Source organism: Nematolebias whitei, chromosome 1 (assembly GCF_014905685.2).
Source record: "Nematolebias whitei isolate Nwh7 chromosome 1, NemWhi1, whole genome shotgun sequence".
Classification (NCBI taxonomy): domain Eukaryota; kingdom Metazoa; phylum Chordata; class Actinopteri; order Cyprinodontiformes; family Rivulidae; genus Nematolebias; species Nematolebias whitei.
Window position 1 is genome coordinate 17,183,734 of NC_056498.1, and position 19,648 is coordinate 17,203,381.

The following is a 19,648-nucleotide window of genomic DNA, read 5'->3' on the forward strand; positions in this document are numbered from 1 at the left end:
CCAAAAAAAAAGAAAAACAACAACAACAAAAAAAACATAGGAGGATCTGTGGTGGAAGTGGTCTCCAGCTACAAGTACTTGGGTGTACACCTGACTGACAACCTCATCTGGGGCAACAACACCACCAGCCTGATCAAGAAAGCTCATCAGAGACTCTGGTTCCTCAGGCGGCTGAGACGAGCTGGTCTGGGAAGCTCAGTCCTCACCTCCTCCTACAGGTGTGCAGTGGAGAGCATCCTGTGCTCCAGCATCAACATGTGGCATGGAGGCTGCACAGCTGCAGAAAGAAAAGCTCTGCAGAGAGTGGTGAAGGCTGCACAGAAGATGTTGGAGTCAGCCTCTCCACCATCACAGACATCTACACCTTCAGATGCAGGAAGAGGGCCACCTGCATCATGAAGGACCCCACTCACCCAGCACATACACTTTTTGCCCCACTCCCCTCAGGAAGGAGGTTGAGGAGCATTAAGTGTAGAACCACTAGACTGAGGAACAGCTTCTACCCTGAGGCTGTTAGACTCATGAATCTCTAACCAGAATAATCACTGTGAAAAATCACATCATGCTGCTGCTGATCCGTTTCATGTTGCTGCTGATCCATTTCATGTTGCTGCTGATCCATTTCATGTTGCTGCTGATCTGTTTTATGTTGATGTGTTCGTTCGTGCTCATCTGCTCACACAGACTCATGTTCGTGTTGCTGTGTGGCGTATTGTTTCTATGCTATTAGTGCTTAGTGTGTTTTTAAATAACATTTTTCTTAGTTCATATCTTGGATCTTATTACTGTTTTTTTATTTTACATTATATTACTTTGTTGGATGTAACTGGGACCCTGTGCACACAATTTCATTCCACTGTATGTACCACATCTGGTGGATTGAAAGAATCTTGATTCTTGGGTCAGGAGGCACAATTTCTGCTATTTTAATGTTGCTGTGGTAGTGAGAAGAATTATGTTCAATAAACCTGATTTATTTAAAGCCCAACTCCTCCAGTCAGCAGATTACCGGGAAGCTAAGTGAGATAATGAACACAAAGGTGGGACAAAAAGTGGAGATTCAATATAACTTGAAGTAAATAGTCTGAATTGTCTACAAATTGACTACAAAAATGTGCCTCTAATTGTGCAAATTATCTAGTGCTTTGTTATTTGTTGTGTAGCTGCTGCTAAACATCTCAAGGTCAACACATCAAGGAATTTCTCATCTCTTATTTAAAAAGATAGGTAGTTCAGGTTAGAAACAGTTACCAGTACATAGAAACAAATGAGTCATTCCGACAACAAAACATAAATAAATGCTATTGATTGCTCAAAAAGATTTGGAATGAAAGCTCTTTAAAACATTAACCAACAGGTGGTGAGAAAACTTTAACTCCTTACCTATAGAGTTGCAGCGTTCCACTTGATTGACAGGTTTCTCAGGGGCGGGGAACCTGGAGTCCCGCCTGCAGTTGCGAAGCTTGACGAAGAGTCCCTTGTTGGGCGGACAACGAAAATGCCGTTCGCCGAGGTAACTGCCGTCTGTTCCAGCAGACAGCTCCTGCTCCTGACACACGCACACAATATTCACTCTCATTAGCAAAAAATGTGAGCAACTAGATGGCGTGAAGGAAATCAAAGGGAACTGCAAGTGTTTATAATCTGTAGTTATTTGAAATGCATAAGGTGAGATTATGATTGGAAAGTTTCCGGTTCGACACCCCCAGGACCAACAACATCAAAATGTGGGTGGGAAAGGTGAAGCACCCACAACTGATTGCACCCTCATTTGCCCCAACGACAACAATTTAACAACAACCACCAGGACAGGTGGTAGTGGATTTTGCCAACAGAATGGAAATGGCTGTAGTCAACACTTATTTCCAAAAAAAGGAGGAAAATAGTGACTTAAAAGAGTGGAGGAAGGCATATGCAAGTAGACTACATTAAGTGTAGAAGAAGAAACCTGAGGGAGATTGAAGACTATAAGGTTGTGGCAGGAAAGAGTGTGACCAGACAGCATCGGATGGTTGTATGTAGAATGACTGTTGTGAAGAAGAGAAAAAGAGTAAAATCAAAGAAGTCCAAATGGTGGAAACTGAAAAAAAAAAAAAAAGAATGGTGTGAGAAATTCAGAGAGGAGCTGTTAAAGGCTCTGGGTGGTAAGAAAGAGCTTCCAGATGACTGGGCTACTACAGCAACAGAAATTAGAGAGAGAGGTAGGAAGGTACTTGGTGTGTCATTTGGACAAATAATGGATGATAAGCAAACCTGGTGGTGGAATAGTGAAGTGCATGAAGCTAGTCAAAGAAAGGTTTTCCAAGAAGAAATGTGACAGTGAGATAATGTAAGAGAGGAGACAGGAATATAAGGAGATTCAATGTAGGGCAAAGAGAAAAGTAGTTAAGGCAAAGCAGAAGGTTTATGATAAGTTTTATGGGAGGCTGGACACTAAAGAGGGCGAGAAAGACTTGTACTGATTGGTGAGATAGAGGGATCAGCCTGGAAAGGATGTGCAACAGGTTAGGCTTGTTACAGATGGAAATGGTAATGTTCTAACAAGTGATGAGATCATGATGGGAAAATGGAAGGTGTATTTTGAAGATCTAATGAATGAAAAGAATGAAAGAGAGAGTAGAGGTCATAGAAACTGTGGACCAGGAAGTGGGAAATTAGTAAGGGTGAAGCCAGGAAAGCTCTGAAAAGAATGAAGAAGGGGAAGGCAGTAGGACCTGATGACATACCAGTGGAGGTTTGGAAATGTCTTGGAGAGGTGGTAGTGAGGTTTTTGACTCAAATATTCAATGGCATATTTGAGAGTGAGGAAATGCCTGAGGAATGGAGAAGTGTGCTGGCACACATTTTTAAGAACAAGGGTGATGTACAGAGCTGTAGCAACTACAGGAGAATTAAGTTGATAGGTCACACAATGAAGATCTGGAAGAGAGTTGTGGAAGCTAGACTTAGACAAGATGTGACAATTTGTGAGCAGCAGTATGTTTTCATGCCAAGAAAGAGCATCAAAGATGCCATCTTTGCTTTGAGAATGCTGATGGAGAAGTACAGAGAGGGTCAGAAAGAACTCCATTGTGTCTGTGGATTTAGAAAAAGCATATGATAGTGCTGCAGAGGGAAGAGATGTGGTACTGCACGAGGAAATCTGGACTGTCAGAAGTATGTTAGACTGGTACAGGACATGTATGAGGATAGCAGGACAGTGGTGAGATGTGCTGTAGGAGTGACAGATGGCTTCAAGTGGAGGTGGGAGTGCATCAAGGATCAGCTATGAGCCTGTTCTCGTTTGCTCTGATCATGGACCGACTAACAGATGAGGTCAGGCAGGAATCCCCATGTTTGCAGATGACATTGTGATTTGTGGTGAGAACAAGGAACAGGTGGAAGAGAACTTAGAGAGGAGGAGCTACGTACTTGAAAGAAGAGGAATGAAAGTCAGCCGTAGTAATACAGAGTACATGTGTGTGAATGAGAGGGAGGCCGGTGGAACAGTGAGGCTACAAGGAGCAGAGGTCACAAAGGTGCAGGACTTCAAGTACTTGGGGTCCACTGTCCTGGAAAATGTGGAGTGTGGTAAAGAGGTGAAAAAGAGAGTTCAGGCAGGATGGAGTGGATGGAGAAAAGTTTCAGGTGGGGAAAAAAAAAAAAAAAAAGAGTTTCAGCAAAGGTCAAAGGAAACGTTTACATGACAGTGGTGAGACCAGCTGTGTTGTATGGTCTGGAGACAGTGGAACTGATATAAAACCGGAGAAAGAACAGGAAGTAACAGAAATGAAGATGTTGAGGTTCTCCTTAGGAGTGACAAGGATGAATAAGATTAGGAAAAAGATAATCAGAGGTACTGTCAGGGGAATTTAGGTAAAGGTCATGGATGTTATAATTTACTAATGTTAAATTAATGTGTGTGAGTTCAGAGAGTTATTTTCCTCTCCAAGAGGAGCCTGCACACCTGATAACTCCTAACTCCTGATGCCTCCAAATCTGTAAGCTGGCAGACTGAGGTCATCAGGGTCTGTTTGATAAACATTATAAAAAGCAATTCTTTATTCAAACAGAGGTTAAAACTGTGTTTAGGATTTTTTTTTCCTCCAAACCCTATGTCATTTTCCACCACTTTTATTGTCTGTCCAAACAGATCTCACTTGTAAATGAGTCTTCGAGGCTCAATGTGACTTATCTGTTTAAATAAAGGTTGAATGAATGAATTAAAGTTCAAGTTCCGTTTTCTTTATTGTCATTCACATCACATGTGGTACATGAGGTGGAATGAAATTGTGTACTCAAGATCCCAGTTACTGTCCATGGCTGACCTTGCAATTGGAGTTTCAATTTAACATCTTTGTAAGCCTGTGTGTGTGTGAACTCTGCCCCTTGCAAGTAAACTGGATAAAGTCTTCTCATGCCCTCAGTGTGGCTTATTTTCAGTAAGTAGATGATGAAAGGATATTTATTTATCCGACAGATACAGCACATGTTAAACAACTGGGGGATAAAGTTAGAGAGGCCAAACTGAGATGGTTTGGACATGTCCAGAGGAGGGACAGTGGGTATATTGGTAAAAGGATGTTAGAAATGCAGCAGCCAGGAAAAAGACAAAGAGGAGATATATGGATGCAGTTAAAGAGGACATGGAGGTAGTTGGAGTGAGGACAGAGTGAGATAGAGGATAATGACTCGCTATAGTGAACCCTGAAGAGGGAACAGCTGAAAGAAGAAGACGACTCCTCAGATCAAATGGACAACAGAGTTGGCAGTTTGCGCACAATGATGGTCCCATGAGAGAAGGGCGTGGCACTTCGATACAAGCAACAGTTTACTTAGGTGAAGAATGAGGTCATACTGTCATTCTATCCTTTCCTGTATCAAAAAAGCTTGCAGCTTACTCTCAAGATCCATCAGATCAACACTGGGTCTGAGTTTGAGCTAATCCACCACATGATCAATTAGGAAATAACAGGAGGAACAGGTAAGGAGTTTCTACAACCCCTGGCAAAAACGGAATAAGGTAAATGGATTGTACTTATATAGCGTCTTTCTGTCTAATCAAGATAAGCAAAGCGCAAAAACTATAGAATCACTGCTCTTGGAGGATGTTCTTTCAATTATTTAAATGTGTATGTATATATCTATCTATCTATATCTATATCTATCTATCTATATCTATCCATCTATATCTATATATCTATCTATATCTATCTATAACTATCTATATCTATCTATCTATAGCTATATATCTATCTATATCTATATATATCTATATATATATCTATATCTATCTATATCAATATCTATCTATTTATATCTATCTATATCTATCTATCACACTTGCTTTTTTCAATCAAGTAAAAAAGAAGGAATTACTGCAATTTGCACCACTAAAACAAACACCTGCTTCTTATTAAATCAGTTTAAATTCATTTTAAAAAGAGTGATCAAACCTTGGAGAGCTGTCACATAAATCAGATTGACATGAATAATGGCTTCAACAACAGAGAAGTCAGTTAAAATAAAGGAGTGGTTATGAAACTTATTTAAGAAGATAAATTACCCTGAAATGTAAAAGACGTTGGCTGTTCCCAGTCAGCTGTGTCTAAAATCTGGACCAAGAACAAACAGTATGGGGAGGTTGTAAAAGGGAAGCTCACTGGTTGACCAAGGAAGACATCAAAATGTCAAGATTGAAAACTTGAAGCAAAATAAACAGAAAATGAACAACAAAACAAGTGGGCAGAAACTAAACTGTCATTGCTATCATTACCACCCAAACAGACGAAAACGAGAAGACAGTGGGCATGGACTGTGGGTGACTGTAAGAAAGTGTCACATCAGGTAAAGACATGGGGAGATGTAATCTTTCCCGTTAGCCAACATCTTAAATAAATGATGACGTCCACATTGGAATTTTGTACACTTTCTTTATTCATCAGTTGAAAGGATATTTGTTAACGATGGCTTCATTTTTCAAGATGTTGATGCATCTTGCCATCAGGCAAAGGATGTGAAAACTTTCCATCAACAAAGACATAATGGCAATGGCATGTAAGGCAAATAGTCGAGACCTGAATCCAGTTGAAAAATGTTGGCGGAATTTGGAGAAAATGGTCAATGACGAGACTTCAACCTGAAAAGTTTATCTGAGAACTGCGATAAGAGCCAGCTTGATAAGGCGTACTGTTTGTTCTTAGTCAGGCCCTCTCTACTCTTCTCTGGTGGTTATGGCAGTCTACAGTGAATGCTAATGGATTCATGCCAGTCATTTAGACATGGTGCGGGATGACAGAGTTGTAAAGTGTTTAATATCTGTTTCCAAATGATAGGTGCAGATGTTCTATAAAGCTTCAGGCACAACATAACAATACTCTTTTGCTGTCTTGTGGTCTATCCTGAGCAACCATCACAATAGTCTCCAATAGTTTCAACACCAGGACACTGTGATATCTATACATACTGTAATACATGCAAGGCAAATGCACCACACAACACAGTGAACCCTATCCAATTCCATCAAGTACTGTTAATTGCTATACTATGCTATTGTTGGATGTAACTGGGACCCTGTGTAAACAATTTCGTTCCACCTCATGCACATGTGATGCGAATGACAATAAAGAACCTTGGCCTTGACCTTATTTAAGTAATCCTGTGTGTCTGGTGACCGACCCTGACCATTTCAACTGTTCACACTCGCTGGTAGCTACCTGAGAAAACACTTTAGGTCCATTCATGGTGCAACCTGGAATGGCTTCTAGTACCCCAAACATCCAAACTCCTTACAAATCAAATCATTTACATACCCATCACTGTGCTACACATGCACCAAATTCTATCCAAACCAGACCATTCTGTTGGAATGCATTACCGTGTTTTAAGTGGGACCATGTTAAACTGGAAAAACAACAATAAACTGGCCTGTTTGACCAATCAAACACCTACAACGCAGCCTTGGCTCTCCCCAGGCCATTTCACAACCAGTCATGCATGTGACAGAAACATTCATACATTGGTCCTGTTGGTAAACAACTCACAAGCAACAAGGACTAGATAGTTATCGACTAAGAATGGATGGGTGGTTGTTGACTTATGACTTCAACAATCCTTTTGCTGCAAGTGTCCCAGCAATGGCTAAAACCGTTGAACTTCCCTTTAATCTGAACTGAAGACGCCTTTTGAATGAGAGGTGAAACATCTTCAAGAAACAAGAATGGAGTCCAGTTTTATTTCCTATTCAAGCACTTAGGGTTTTGAATGACTGAAAATCTAAACCAGAATGTATGATCCTATATTTATGTCCATAAAATGTATAAAAACAACAAAAAACAGCAAATAATTGGCTTAGTTTTGGTATATGTGTGTGTGTGTGGGTGTGTGTGAGAACATTGAAGACAAAAGTGTCCTTACCAGCTCGATTCCAGCCACTGGTTCTGAAATGTTGCCCAGCTGACCAATCCATCGGATAACCCCAAAAAGTGGTGGGTCGTTTACTTCAACCATTGAGCCCACCTCAAGGTCACTCTCCAGTTCTGGCTTTTCATTCTCCCCTGAATTCTCACCATTTTCTCGACTTCTTAGAGGTGAGGGAGGGCTATTGGAACCGTTGGTGAGCTCGAAGGCCGTGGCCGTCGATGGTGGGCTTTGGGGTTTTGGAGGTGGTACTGGAGGACTGGGCAGGACCTTATTGGTGGGTTTTGGTAGGGGCAGGGGAGGAGGTTTGAGGGCTGGTCTGGCAGGGGGTACCAGTGCAATCTTAGAAGCAGCAATAGACTGTGATGTCGTGGGGGATTTAGTAACAGGAGGCAATGCTGGCTTTAAGATGGACTTTGGAACTTGTTGAAGAGGGGTGTGATTGAAGGGTTTATCCTCTGGAGACAGAAATAAATTGTAAGGCTCAAAATTATTTCAAATGACAAAAAGATCTTTCTTATTTGACGTTTGTTTTTGTTTTTTTTGTTTTTTTTACAAAGCCATAGTACCTCTATTCAGATAATTCAAGACATTTAGCTCACCATTCAAAATTGGAGCTTTACAACTTTGTTTTCATTCATTTAACCTTTATTCATACAGGTTAGTCTCATTGAGCCACAAGGACACATTTTCAAGAGAGACCTGTTTTAGACAGATAATGTATTAAGTACAGACAACAATAATTCAACAAAAAATCATTTAAAATCAAATAAAGAAAGTTATAAATGCTGTCAAATCAAAGGTGCCATATAAAACAAGGTAAAATACTAAAAACAGGATCATATTTGTTTTGAAATTTCTATTAACTTTATCAAATGTTTAAAATCCCTTAAAGAAAACAAAGTCGACAGCTTCACTTCCTGTTACAAGGTGTTCCAGGTTACAGGAGCAGAGTAAGAAAAGGCCTTTTTGCCAAGTTCAGTCTGCACTGAGGGAACTCTGCAGGTAATGATAGCCTGAGATCGCACGCCGTAACTGCACTGATGACGTGACATGTGGGAGGAGATATAAGAAGGTAGCAGACCAAAGAGTGATTTAAAGATAAAAATGTACCAGTGTGAGAGCCTATGTGTAAATAATGATGACCAAATGACCAAGGAGTACAGGGTGCAGTGATGTGTACGGTAGTTACAACCGGTTATGAACCTTAGCGTGCCATGGTAGACAGCATCCAACATCTGCAAGGAGCTGGCAGGGGCATTCATGTAAATAATGTCACCATAATTGATGGCTGGTCTGAAGGTAGCGGTTACAAGGCGTTTCCTGGCATTCAGAGTTAAGCAAGCTCCATTTCTGAACAAGAAACCCAGTTTCAATTTCAGTATCTTTATCAAGCTTTCAACATGCAGCTTAAAAGAGAGATGTGCATCGATCAAAATGCCCAAGTATTTGTAAGAATCCACAAACTCAATAAGAACACCAAGCACGGATGAGATGGAGAAAGAGCTGATGGAACTGACTTCCTGTTGGAAAACAACAGCCCTTTGGTTTTGTCAGCATTTAGCACCAGCTTGAGATAGAACAAGTCTGAATGATGTCAAATGAAGACTGTAGAAGCTGGAAACCCTTGACAACGGTGTTAGCTCAACAATAAACAACTGTGTCGTCAGCAAAGAGATGAAAGGAGGCATCAGGAATGTTTTGACCTAGATTATTTATATAAATTGGAAAAAGAATGGGTCCTAAAACTGAGCCTTGTGACACACCATTAGTGACCGTTAAATTGCTAGACAAAAGTATTGTTGTGTCAAAAACATTTTCTTCGACCTGAGAGATAGTTTGAGAACCAGCCAACAGTGTGATCTGAGAACTCAACATCTGAGAGCTTGTGGCATAAGATGTCATGATCTACAGTATCAAAGGCTTTGGACAGGTCTAAGTAAAGTGCAGCACAGTAATCCTTAGCGTCCAATGCTTCAACATCATTAAAAACCTTTAGCATAGCAGTCATTGTGCTGTTGTTTCCTGAAGCCATATTGTAATTCTTTAACTCTGAACACTCCAGCTTTGCATTTAAAAAGCTCCCTGGATGAAAAGAGAAACATCTTCAACTAACAGAATACAAGTTTTCTTGTTTATTAGAGATTAATTTCAATATCAGTGTGAAATCGATAGCTGTACCTGGGGAAACCTTGCTGGCTGGCAGGAGTTGTCCATACAGGACAGAAGGAATATGACAGAGCTTCTGTTCGTTGTAGGTCCCATCCCAGTTACCAACAGGAGCGTCCTGCAATGTAAAAAGCACAAACAAATCAAACACAATAGAAGGACACAAACAGAAGGATTTAAATTCATCAGATATCTGTATCATACTTTTATTTTATGAAAATAAAATTCTAATTACACCAGACTATTTTACATCTTCTGTAAAGTGCACAAGCCAGAAGATGTGATGACTGAAACAACTTTAACGGCCAAGGTTCACACTAACCAGAAGGATTCCGACATATGTTGAGGACCGGCCAGGCAGGGGGCCACAGAAGCGCACCTCCCCTGCATGAACAGTGTCCTCAAGGGGGAAACAGACCCGCTGGCCGATGTGGAATGACTGAGGTGACGCAGGGCCTCGGACCTGGTTAGAAGCAATGATGGGTGTTGCCTCAGTAGTTCGAGAGAGTATGGTCAGTGGCTGAGGTGGGATACTAGCGAGAGGCTGCTGGACACTAATGCGACGTCCAAGTTGTTGCTGCTGCAGCTGCTGATGGAGCTGCTGTTGAAGCTGCTGCTGCTGGAGCTGCTGCTGCTGCTCCTTCTGAAGTTGCTGCTGCTGTTGGTGGTGAAGCTGCTCCTTCTGAAGTTGCTGCTGCTGTTGGTGGTGAAGCTGCTCCTTCTGAAGTTGCTGCTGCTGTTGGTGGTGAAGCTGCTCCTTCTGAAGTTGCTGCTGCTGGAGCTGCCGCTGCTGATTCAGACGATCATTGTTGCCACGGTGCCCATTGATAGGGTGGCGGCTGCTGCGTTGATTGCCTTTGCCGCGGGATTTCACGGGTGAATCTGGGGTACTGGTGCGGGTCCAATGGCGGACTTGGATGTGACTGACGGGAACTAAGAGGCCACATGCTTCTGGACAAGTGAAGTAACGGTAACCTTTGTAGGAGCCATTGTTTGTTCCTTTGCCCACCGCTGAACCCTGATTGACAAACAGAGGAAATTAGACTTCATCATACGTTTCAAACAACTGTGCAAAATTTTTTGCATGGAAAATCTTTTTCTTCTTTCAATTTTCAACACTAATTTCAGTTTTGGGGCTAGTTTAACAACATTAATCTATAATAATGAACAATGAATTGTAGCTCAGGTTGAGTCTTTGAACAAATTCTTCTTGTTTAAACATTTCATTTTATATCCAAAAGACTTCTTCAGTCTGAGGAGCTGCAACAAACTCAGTCTTATAAATAGCACCTTCTCATAGTGGATCAACCAGTTTACTGCTGACAGCCAGAACTAGTTGTTCATATGCAAAAGGAGGACCATCAGCATAACGACAGATCATTAGCACCCTGATGGCCGCTTGCTATTCACAGGGGGCTGAGTGATACTAGCAATAACGGCATTGTAACAGGGGGACAGTTGAACATGGAGGCCTCCACCCCTGTTTAATGATGGACAGTTTCTCTTCACAAAGATGGCCTCCTTTACTCCTCTCTCAAACAACTGTTCCTCTCTATGAAGGATGTGAACATCTTCATCCCCGAGAGTGACCTCTGGCCTGCAGATGAGTGCACAACACAGTGTCCTGGCCTGACATTTGGGGTGCATTCACACCAGATAGTCCAGTAGACTCGGTTCGGGACCAATATTCATAACATTTTGTTTACATTTGAGCTGGTGTGTTTGCATTCACACTGCACTGTGCAGTCGAGTCAACCTGTTGAACCAACCTGTTCACCCGCTCGCCTGTGGGGGCGCTGCACCAAGAACTACTGAAAGAAACAACACAAAAACCTCTGAAGACACGTCTTCTTCTGTAAATAAAAACAAAAATGAAGCGGCATCAAGTTTTAGCAGTTTTAGGAGTTATATTTTGTCATTTTTCAAAAATGGACTTAGCATGAGCAGAAGATGAGACAGAAGACGATGGAGATTATTGTTTTTCACACAAGGCAGCTGACGGCTCCATATAAGGTCAGAGAAATGCGTGTTTGTTTGTGTTGCGCTGCACTCCACTTCTTGCTTGTGGAGCGGGGCTCGGTCTGTTTACATTCACACTGCACTCGAACCGCGCTGGAGTTCGCTTCTACCGGACCGAGACCTAGGTTTTAGCCCGGGCCAGAGTTCGCCTTTTTGTTCCGTGACAGAGTTCGATGGTGCGTTCACACCTCCCTAAACGAACCGGACTTTCTAGGGAAACGAGCTAGAGTTCGATTAAAGCGGACTAAACAGGGCTGGTGTGAACTGGAAACTGATGTGTACCACAAACCCACCCACCCAAACCAGTATTTGCAGTTTGACTCCCATCACCACCTGCAGCACAAGTTAGGAGTCATCAGGACTCTGTAGCACAGAGCAGACAGTGTCCCCACTAACTCAGGAGCAGTCCCAGTGGCTTTTAAACCCCAAAATACATTACGGCAAAGACTGGTTCAGCCCAAAGATCCAGTCCCCCGGCACAAACAGAGTAATATTGTGTATGCTGTTCAGTGTCAGAAGGGTGATCAGTCTTACATCGGGGAAACTAGACAGCCATTGGCCAAAAGGATGGTCCGGCACAGAAGATCATTATCTTCATACCAGAGGTCACTCTCTCAGGGATGAAGATGTTCACATCCTTCATAGGGAGGAACGATGGTTTGAGAGAGGAGTAAAGGAGGCCATCTTTGTGAAAATAAATCGTCCATCGTTAAACAGGGGTGGAGGCCTCTGTGTTCAACTGCACCCCTCAAACAATGCGGTCACTCAGCCCCCTGTGAATAGCAAGGGGCCTTCTGGGTACTAATGATCAATTGTTAGACTGATGGTCCTCCTTTACCATGTGATCCACTAGTTTTGGATGTCCCCAGCAAGATGTTGCTTATAAGATGGAGTTTGTTGCAGTTCCTCAGACTTTAGAAGTTTTTTGGATAAAAGAAGAAATGTTTCAAGAAAGAAGTATCCATCCATTTATCTACCTGGATTATTGAACATGCATCAGGACATTCACCCTATGCATGTTTGCTTGGTTTGTTTTGAAGCTGCAAGAGACATTAATAAACAAAAACACAACTCCTCTTTACTTTTTAATAAAGGTTCGTTGCGTCTGTAATCGCATCAGTAATTTTGCACAAAGCTGCTTTGGTTAAACATAAAATGAGAATAGTTGTTTTTAAAGTAGTAGTGACAAGGGACTGGTCTTCCAATATAAGACTTTACAACACCACTTTTAAGTTGCATTTGGGCCTAAAAAAAAATCCAACCTGGCCCGGACCGACTGATTAACTGTAATTAAGGGTCTGAACCCCAAAAAAACTAAACAAAAAAACCCCCGATTTTTTAAAATTAAGCTTTTACTGTTTAATTGATAAGCAAATCAATTTGACATAATATTTTAAAAACATATTTCAAAGAAAGTAAGATATGACTTCTTGTTTCACCAAATGGATATTAACATATAAAATGAATAGCCTAAAAATCAAACCTAAAGACAGGCTGTTATAGAGATGAACAAAAATTATTTTAGAGCAAAATTATTTGGAAAAATATAGAACAAGGCTATTTTAATGGAAAGTGCTGCTCGCTTTGGTTTTTGTAGCTTCGGCTTTTGTAGCTTCAGATGCTGCAACTTCCTTCACTGCAGATAAGAGAAGGGTGTGGAGCGGAACGTGCACAGCTGATGATCCGGTGATCCATCCAGCCGGTCAGCAGACGCACGCGGCTGATGATCCGGTGATCCATCTGAAGCTTAACAGGACTTTTTTTTTTACCTTTTAACCGGCCGGTCGGACCTGTGTGCACCTGACACACATCAGCAGGTTTCACTCTGCTGGCTTTGTAGAGTGAGTTCTCCCATTTTTAGCTTTTGTTTAATACTTTCCAGCTCTGTTATGTCACTTGTGATAAGAACAGGGTGGGCGGGGCCACATGCGCAATTGTTGCGCAACGCACCAGCGCTACTCTCTCTTTTCACAGTCTGATTAACTGCTGCACTCTTTTTTTCCATTCTTCATCCTCTCAACATCTAAACTTACTGCCTCCTCTACAAGCAGATTAACACAATTTTACATTGTGCATTCTTATTTAGTTTAAATTGTGCTGTAAGATTCCTAAAACCGCATCAAAAGCCCGAAACTGATCGGCCCGCCCATCAAGCACATAATTTTGGCACGACGTCGGGCATGGGTTAGAAATCTCATCTCTAACCACTCGTCATCTTTAACTGTGTCCTAACAATCAGATGGACTTCAGGTTCATCATTTCATGCATAGGCTCCCATCAACACCAGAGCAAAGACGACAGTGTTTGGTGTGTTGTTGTTTGCGGGAGATAAGGTCTGATGATGAGTGGTGTTGTATCATATTCAGCACTAAGTCTCAGTTCTGAGAACCACTTTGGGCAATGTTATGAAATGACACGCTACTGTTACTTCTGGCATCATAGTTTAGGGTGTCATAGTGCACAACTTCAGGTGACCACTGATCCTGACAGCGCAGCGCTAAGTCAGTGCTGTCCTGTGTCCACATCTTACCCATCCTGAGACAGCACCCTGTTTGTCAGCATGACTACACCCATATCTACGAACTGCCTACACCAACTTCCTGTGGTCCCTCAACCTTTTACCAAACGTGTGGAATCAGCTTGGACATCAAATTTGATCCAAAGTCAACTTGTTAGATCTTGAGGGCCAATGATTACCACTGTAATGGAATCACAAAGCTTTTCAACTGAGGCCACTTCTACCACTTCCACTGTACACTTACATTTTATGTTACTGAGTGTTCTGTTGATAGTAAGATACCCTTTCAAGTAAGAGTCTAAGTGGACCTACACAATGCCAGCAAAAGATTTTCCACAACATTACAGACATGCAGCATAGTTCAAATGAAGGAATTAAGAATCCAAAGTTTCATATGACATTTTTGAAAATCCCAGTCGCCTGAATAAAACTTGTACCTTCAGTTCCACCCCAAAGAACACAGCGCTGCTCCCTCTGATTAGAGGCCCTTTAAACTTGAGTTCTGCCTCGGCCAGCTCATCTTGCTGGCCTATTTGGACCCACAGTTGGGAACCGACAGGTAGAGACGCCAAATGTCGAAGGTTTTCGGGATTGTCTGAAAAATGCACAACGATAAATAACAAAGAAGCTGTTAGCTGTCCATTCTGAAATTGATGGTCCAGTCCAAGTTTACTTCCCATTTTCAACAAACAGGAAACAGCGCTGCTACTTTGATAATATTTACTGTTCTCTTATCCTTATTTACACTGTGTTATATCACAACCCCATCAACACATAACTAATGCCTTACTTAGAAGGTTGAGTCGAACGTCCAGATCCTGTACAGGTTCCACCAGGTTGACGAGGTCGACTGAGATTTCTAGCAGGTACTTCTTCTCTAATTTTATAACAAGTTCAATGTCTAACATCTGCAAAAACAAAACAAACAAACAAACAAATAAAAACAAGTTGTTTGGAAAATAGCAAACAAGTATCATAATTACCGTTCTATTTTTTTCCCCACACGCTTTGAACATTGCGGATTATACAATGCAACTGCTAATTTATGGCTTTTTTAAAATTTAATATTTCATTTACCAGGCCAACAAGCTTCCTGCTGCCAAAAGACATTTTGCTTTGTCACACCTAGGTGCTCACATAGCTACCCAACATTCACCTGTCTTAAGGGTGGGTCTTTGTGAGACAGAGTGAACACCACAGGTAGTCAAGACAAATACCTATCTCACTCATGGTTACTGTACGCTACTGAATGGACTAACGTACAAACCGGATTCCAAAAAAGTTGGGACACTAAACAAATTGTGAATAAAAACTAAATGCAATGATGTGGAGATGGCAAATGTCAATATTTTATTCGTGATATAACATAGATGACAGATCAAAAGTTTAATCTGAGTAAATGTAACATTTTAAAGGAAAAATATGTTGATTCAAAATTTCACAGTGTCAACAAATCCCAAAAAAGTTGGGACAAGTAGCAATAAGTGGCTGGCAAAAGGAAATTGTGCATATAGCGAACAGCTGGAAGACCGATTAACACCAATTAGGTCAATTGACAACATGATTGGGTATAAAAAGAGCTTCTCAGAGTGTCAGTGTCTCCCAGAAGCCAAGATGGTAAGAGGATCACCAATTCCACCATGGTTGCGCAGAAAGATAGTGCAGCAATACCAGAGTGGTGTTACCCAGCGTAAAATAGCAAAGACTTTTAAGTTATCATCATCAACCGTGCATAACATCATCAAAAGATTCAGAGAATCTGGAACAATCGCTGTGCGTAAGGGTCAAGGCCGTAAAACTCTACTGGATGTTCATGATCTCCGGGCCCTTAAACGTCACTGCACCTCAAACAGGAATGCCACTGTCAAGGAAATAACAGAATGGGCTCAGGAATACTTCCAGAAAGCATTGTCAGTGAACACAATCCACCGTGCCATCCGCCGTTGCCAGCTGAAACTCTACAGTGCAAAGAGGAAGCCATTTCTAAGCAAGCTCCACAAGCTCAGACGTTTGCACTGGGCCAGGGGTCATTTAAAATGGAGTGTGGCAAAATGGAAGACTGTTCTGTGGTCAGATGAGTCACGATTTGAAGTTCTTTATGGAACACTGGGACGCCATGTCATCCGGACCAGAGAGGACAAGGATAACCCAAGTTGTTATCAACGCTCTGTTCAGAAGCCTGCATCACTGATGGTACGGGGTTGCATGAGCGCTTGTGGCATGGGCAGCTTGCATGTCTGGAAAGGCACCATTAATGCAGAGAACTATGTTCAGGTTCTAGAACAACATATGCTCCCATCTAGACGTCATCTCTTTCAGGGAAGACCCTGCATTTTTCAACACGATAATGCCAGACCACATTCTGCAGCAATCACAACATCATGGCTACGTAGGAGAAGGATCCGGGTACTGAAATGGCCAGCCTGCAGTCCAGATCTTTCACCTATAGAGAACATTTGGCGCATCATAAAGAGGAAGGTGTGACAAAGAAGGCCCAAGACGATTGAACAGTTAGAGGCCTGTATTAGACATGAATGGGAGAGCATTCCTATTTCTAAACTTGAGAAACTGGTCTCCTCTGTCCCCAGACGTCTGTTGAGTGTTGGAAGAAGAAGGGGGGATGCCACACAGTGGTAAAAATGGACTTGTCCCAACTTTTTTGGGATTTGTTGACGCCATGAAATTTGGAAACAACAGATTTTTCCCTTAAAATGATACATTCTCTTAGTTTAAACTTTTGATCTGTGATTTGTGTTCTATTCTGAATAAAATATTAGATGTTGGCACCTCCACATCATTGCATTCAGTTTTTATTCACAATTTGTTTAGTGTCCCAATTATTTTGGAACCCGGTTTGTATAACGAACGCATACACTACGTAGGCTAAGAAGAACAGGCTAATTAAACAATGCTAAACAGCTGGGGGGTGGGGGCTCATTTCTCAGTGAGACACTTCCTCATTGTTTCATTGTGGTTGACTGCTGGTCACATGGCTTCAGGGAGGGATTATGGGTAAAATTTATGTTCAATTATAATCATTTCAGTTAGATGTTTAACATTTTTCTTTTAGTGATTGGTCTGTTCTTAGCAAAGTTTGTTCATTATGTGTTAGGTCATTCAAGAGTAACCATGATTGAGGGAGGCAGTTGGCAGAAAAGGTGTGATTCACTCTGTCTGTTGTTGAACAGTAAGATAAAGTTTATGAAATGCCATCTGGTGATTGATTCTTGAGCTACAACAAGTCATACATCTCTCTGTGTGCTGCCTCTCATGTTACAATGTGAACACCTGCGGCTTATACACGAGCGTGACTTATGTATACAAAATTATGTTTTATTTTTAATTTAGTGTGCACGACATATATCCGGGTGCGCTCTATAGATCGGCAATTACGGTAATCAAAAGTACAATAGCATGGCTAAAACAGGACCATTTTGGGAGGGTGCCTAGATTGTTCTGAGCCAAATGTTATTCATGTGATGACTATCCTACTCTCTATAAAAACACTGAACCAATAGCAATTTTTTTTTTCACCAAAAATCAGGTAAACTCAATTAGGTATACATTTTAAACTGTGGCAATATGGGCTGAAACATAAAACACATACACAAAACAGTTATATAATAATAATAATAATAATAATAATAATAATAATTTTATTTAAAAAGCACCTTTCAGGACACCCAAGGACACTTATATGTTCTCTAAGTACAAGTTAATCAGATGAGGTACCGCTTTGCAAAGATCTGTAATAAAAGACCCAAACTATCATCCTTAAGTGAAATAAAAACATTTAAAATGTTCAGGAATCACCAAGGCCCAAGCTTGGGAAAAAAAACAAAAAACTGGAAACTGCTGGAACACCAGTATCTCTGTCCAGTGAAACCAGTTCTACATCTTCACGGACTGAGAGGGTGCAAAGAAAAAAGCTCCAGCTTCAAAAGCAACACCTTCAAGCTGGACTGAAATGTGCTGCTGACACAAACAGGCCAAATGACTTCTCGTTAGTGAAATGGGGAAATTCCACTGTAAAGCTTTATGGCCAAACGAGACAAAGAGAGTGAGATTTGGCCACAGTGACAAAAAATTTGTTTACTACTGTACCACTTGTCAAGCGTGGTGGTAGTACCATCATACTGTGGTTACTAGAAGACTGAAATATTTGGAGGATTACCTCCAAACACGCCAACTTCATGTCAAATCAACAACGAGATGATTAAAGCTTGGATATGGTCAGGTAGCCCAACGGGACAATGAGCCCAAACACTCACCAGAGCTGGTTTCTGATTGGATAATTCAGGCTGCCATAAAGCTTCTGGAATGTGTTTCTCAAAGCCTCGACCTCATACCTATTGAAAGTTTGTGGACTATGCTTAACAGCTGGGTCTGAGCCAGGAAACCAATCAACCTAAATGGACTCTACTAATTAGGTCAAGAAATGTGGTCCAGTATCAGTCAGAGTTATGTCAGAAGATTGTTGATGGACACAAAAACAGTGTGGTTGAGGGACATTTAAACCAAACATTGGTGTGGGTGTATCATTTTTTTTATTATGAGTGAATTAAAGAAAATCCACGATAATTAGCAGTGAAGCTGGTACTGTTCCTACAGAATGACCTAACTAAGTGTGGTGACGAACTCTGCTACAGAAGGGTCCAAAATTATAAACTACGTCCAAGCCACGGGCTAGTTTCAGTCAATACCGGGCATCTTTTCTTGATTGTAGGAACGAGTTTGAACCGTCTCATTTATGTTCTCTGTTGCTTTTCCACATCAAAATTACATTTTTTTTTTTTTGAAAAATCCAAACTTTTAAGACAACTGTTATGAGAAGTCTGCCCTAAAATAAAGTATTTATCAGTTTTAAAAACTAAATGAGAAGCGATAGAAACATTTTGAATTTAAAATATTATCTTGGAAGGCCACATAAGATGTTATGGAGGGCCAGATTTGGCCCGCGGGCCTTGGTTTTGACACACGTGCTAGAGAGAAACCAGTTTTCATTTGACGACTTCTGGTCAAGTGAGTGCTGCTACCTTAACCAAGAGGCTGTCCCCTCTGCTCTTGCCAACATCTTGCTCCTGGCAGATGAAGCCCCTCTGCAGACAGATGTCTCCTTCCAGCTGGTCCTGGATCCACAGGTCCGTCAAGATGACGAACGTTTTAAAGGGACGGCGCTTCCTGTTCGGCTCGTGAGCTCCTGACATCTTTCAGGTGTTTGTATCTGCAGCTGCTTCACGGTGGAGTAAAGTCGCTCTGATACAGAAATGTGTTTAAAAGCAAAGAAGCGACACGAAGGCTACGTTTCCGTTCACCTGGAGGACGGACAGCAGGTAACAACTGTGTCGTAGCATTTAAACTTTACCACTGAAGTCTAAAATAACAGCTCTTAACAGCTAGAACCGACTTTATGACACACCATTAAACAGCAAACCACGCAACTAACTCGGAAACATGACTGTGCGGTGTTTTTAAAAACAACTCACCAACTTTTTCAACTCCGACTGTCAACATTTCCCCTCATATTCAAAGGGAGCTCCGTTC

At 41.5% G+C, this 19,648-nt stretch overlaps 1 protein-coding gene across 1 annotated transcript in view; it reads right to left on the reverse strand.

Annotated features, from left to right (window-relative positions):
• si:cabz01101003.1 (ubiquitin carboxyl-terminal hydrolase CYLD) overlaps positions 1 to 19,648 on the reverse strand; it is a 31,864-nt gene extending 12,216 nt beyond the window's left edge. Inside the window, exons 1-9 of the mRNA XM_037682733.1 lie at positions 19,591 to 19,648; positions 19,141 to 19,419; positions 14,895 to 15,012; positions 14,542 to 14,699; positions 10,320 to 10,585; positions 9,890 to 10,121; positions 9,580 to 9,685; positions 7,396 to 7,856; positions 1,384 to 1,549 (exon numbers count right to left, since the gene is read on the reverse strand). Coding sequence (XP_037538661.1) covers positions 1,384 to 1,549; positions 7,396 to 7,856; positions 9,580 to 9,685; positions 9,890 to 10,121; positions 10,320 to 10,585; positions 14,542 to 14,699; positions 14,895 to 15,012; positions 19,141 to 19,311 — 1,678 coding nt within the window. The 5' untranslated portion in view covers positions 19,312 to 19,419; positions 19,591 to 19,648. The remainder of the gene's footprint in view (positions 1 to 1,383; positions 1,550 to 7,395; positions 7,857 to 9,579; positions 9,686 to 9,889; positions 10,122 to 10,319; positions 10,586 to 14,541; positions 14,700 to 14,894; positions 15,013 to 19,140; positions 19,420 to 19,590) is intronic.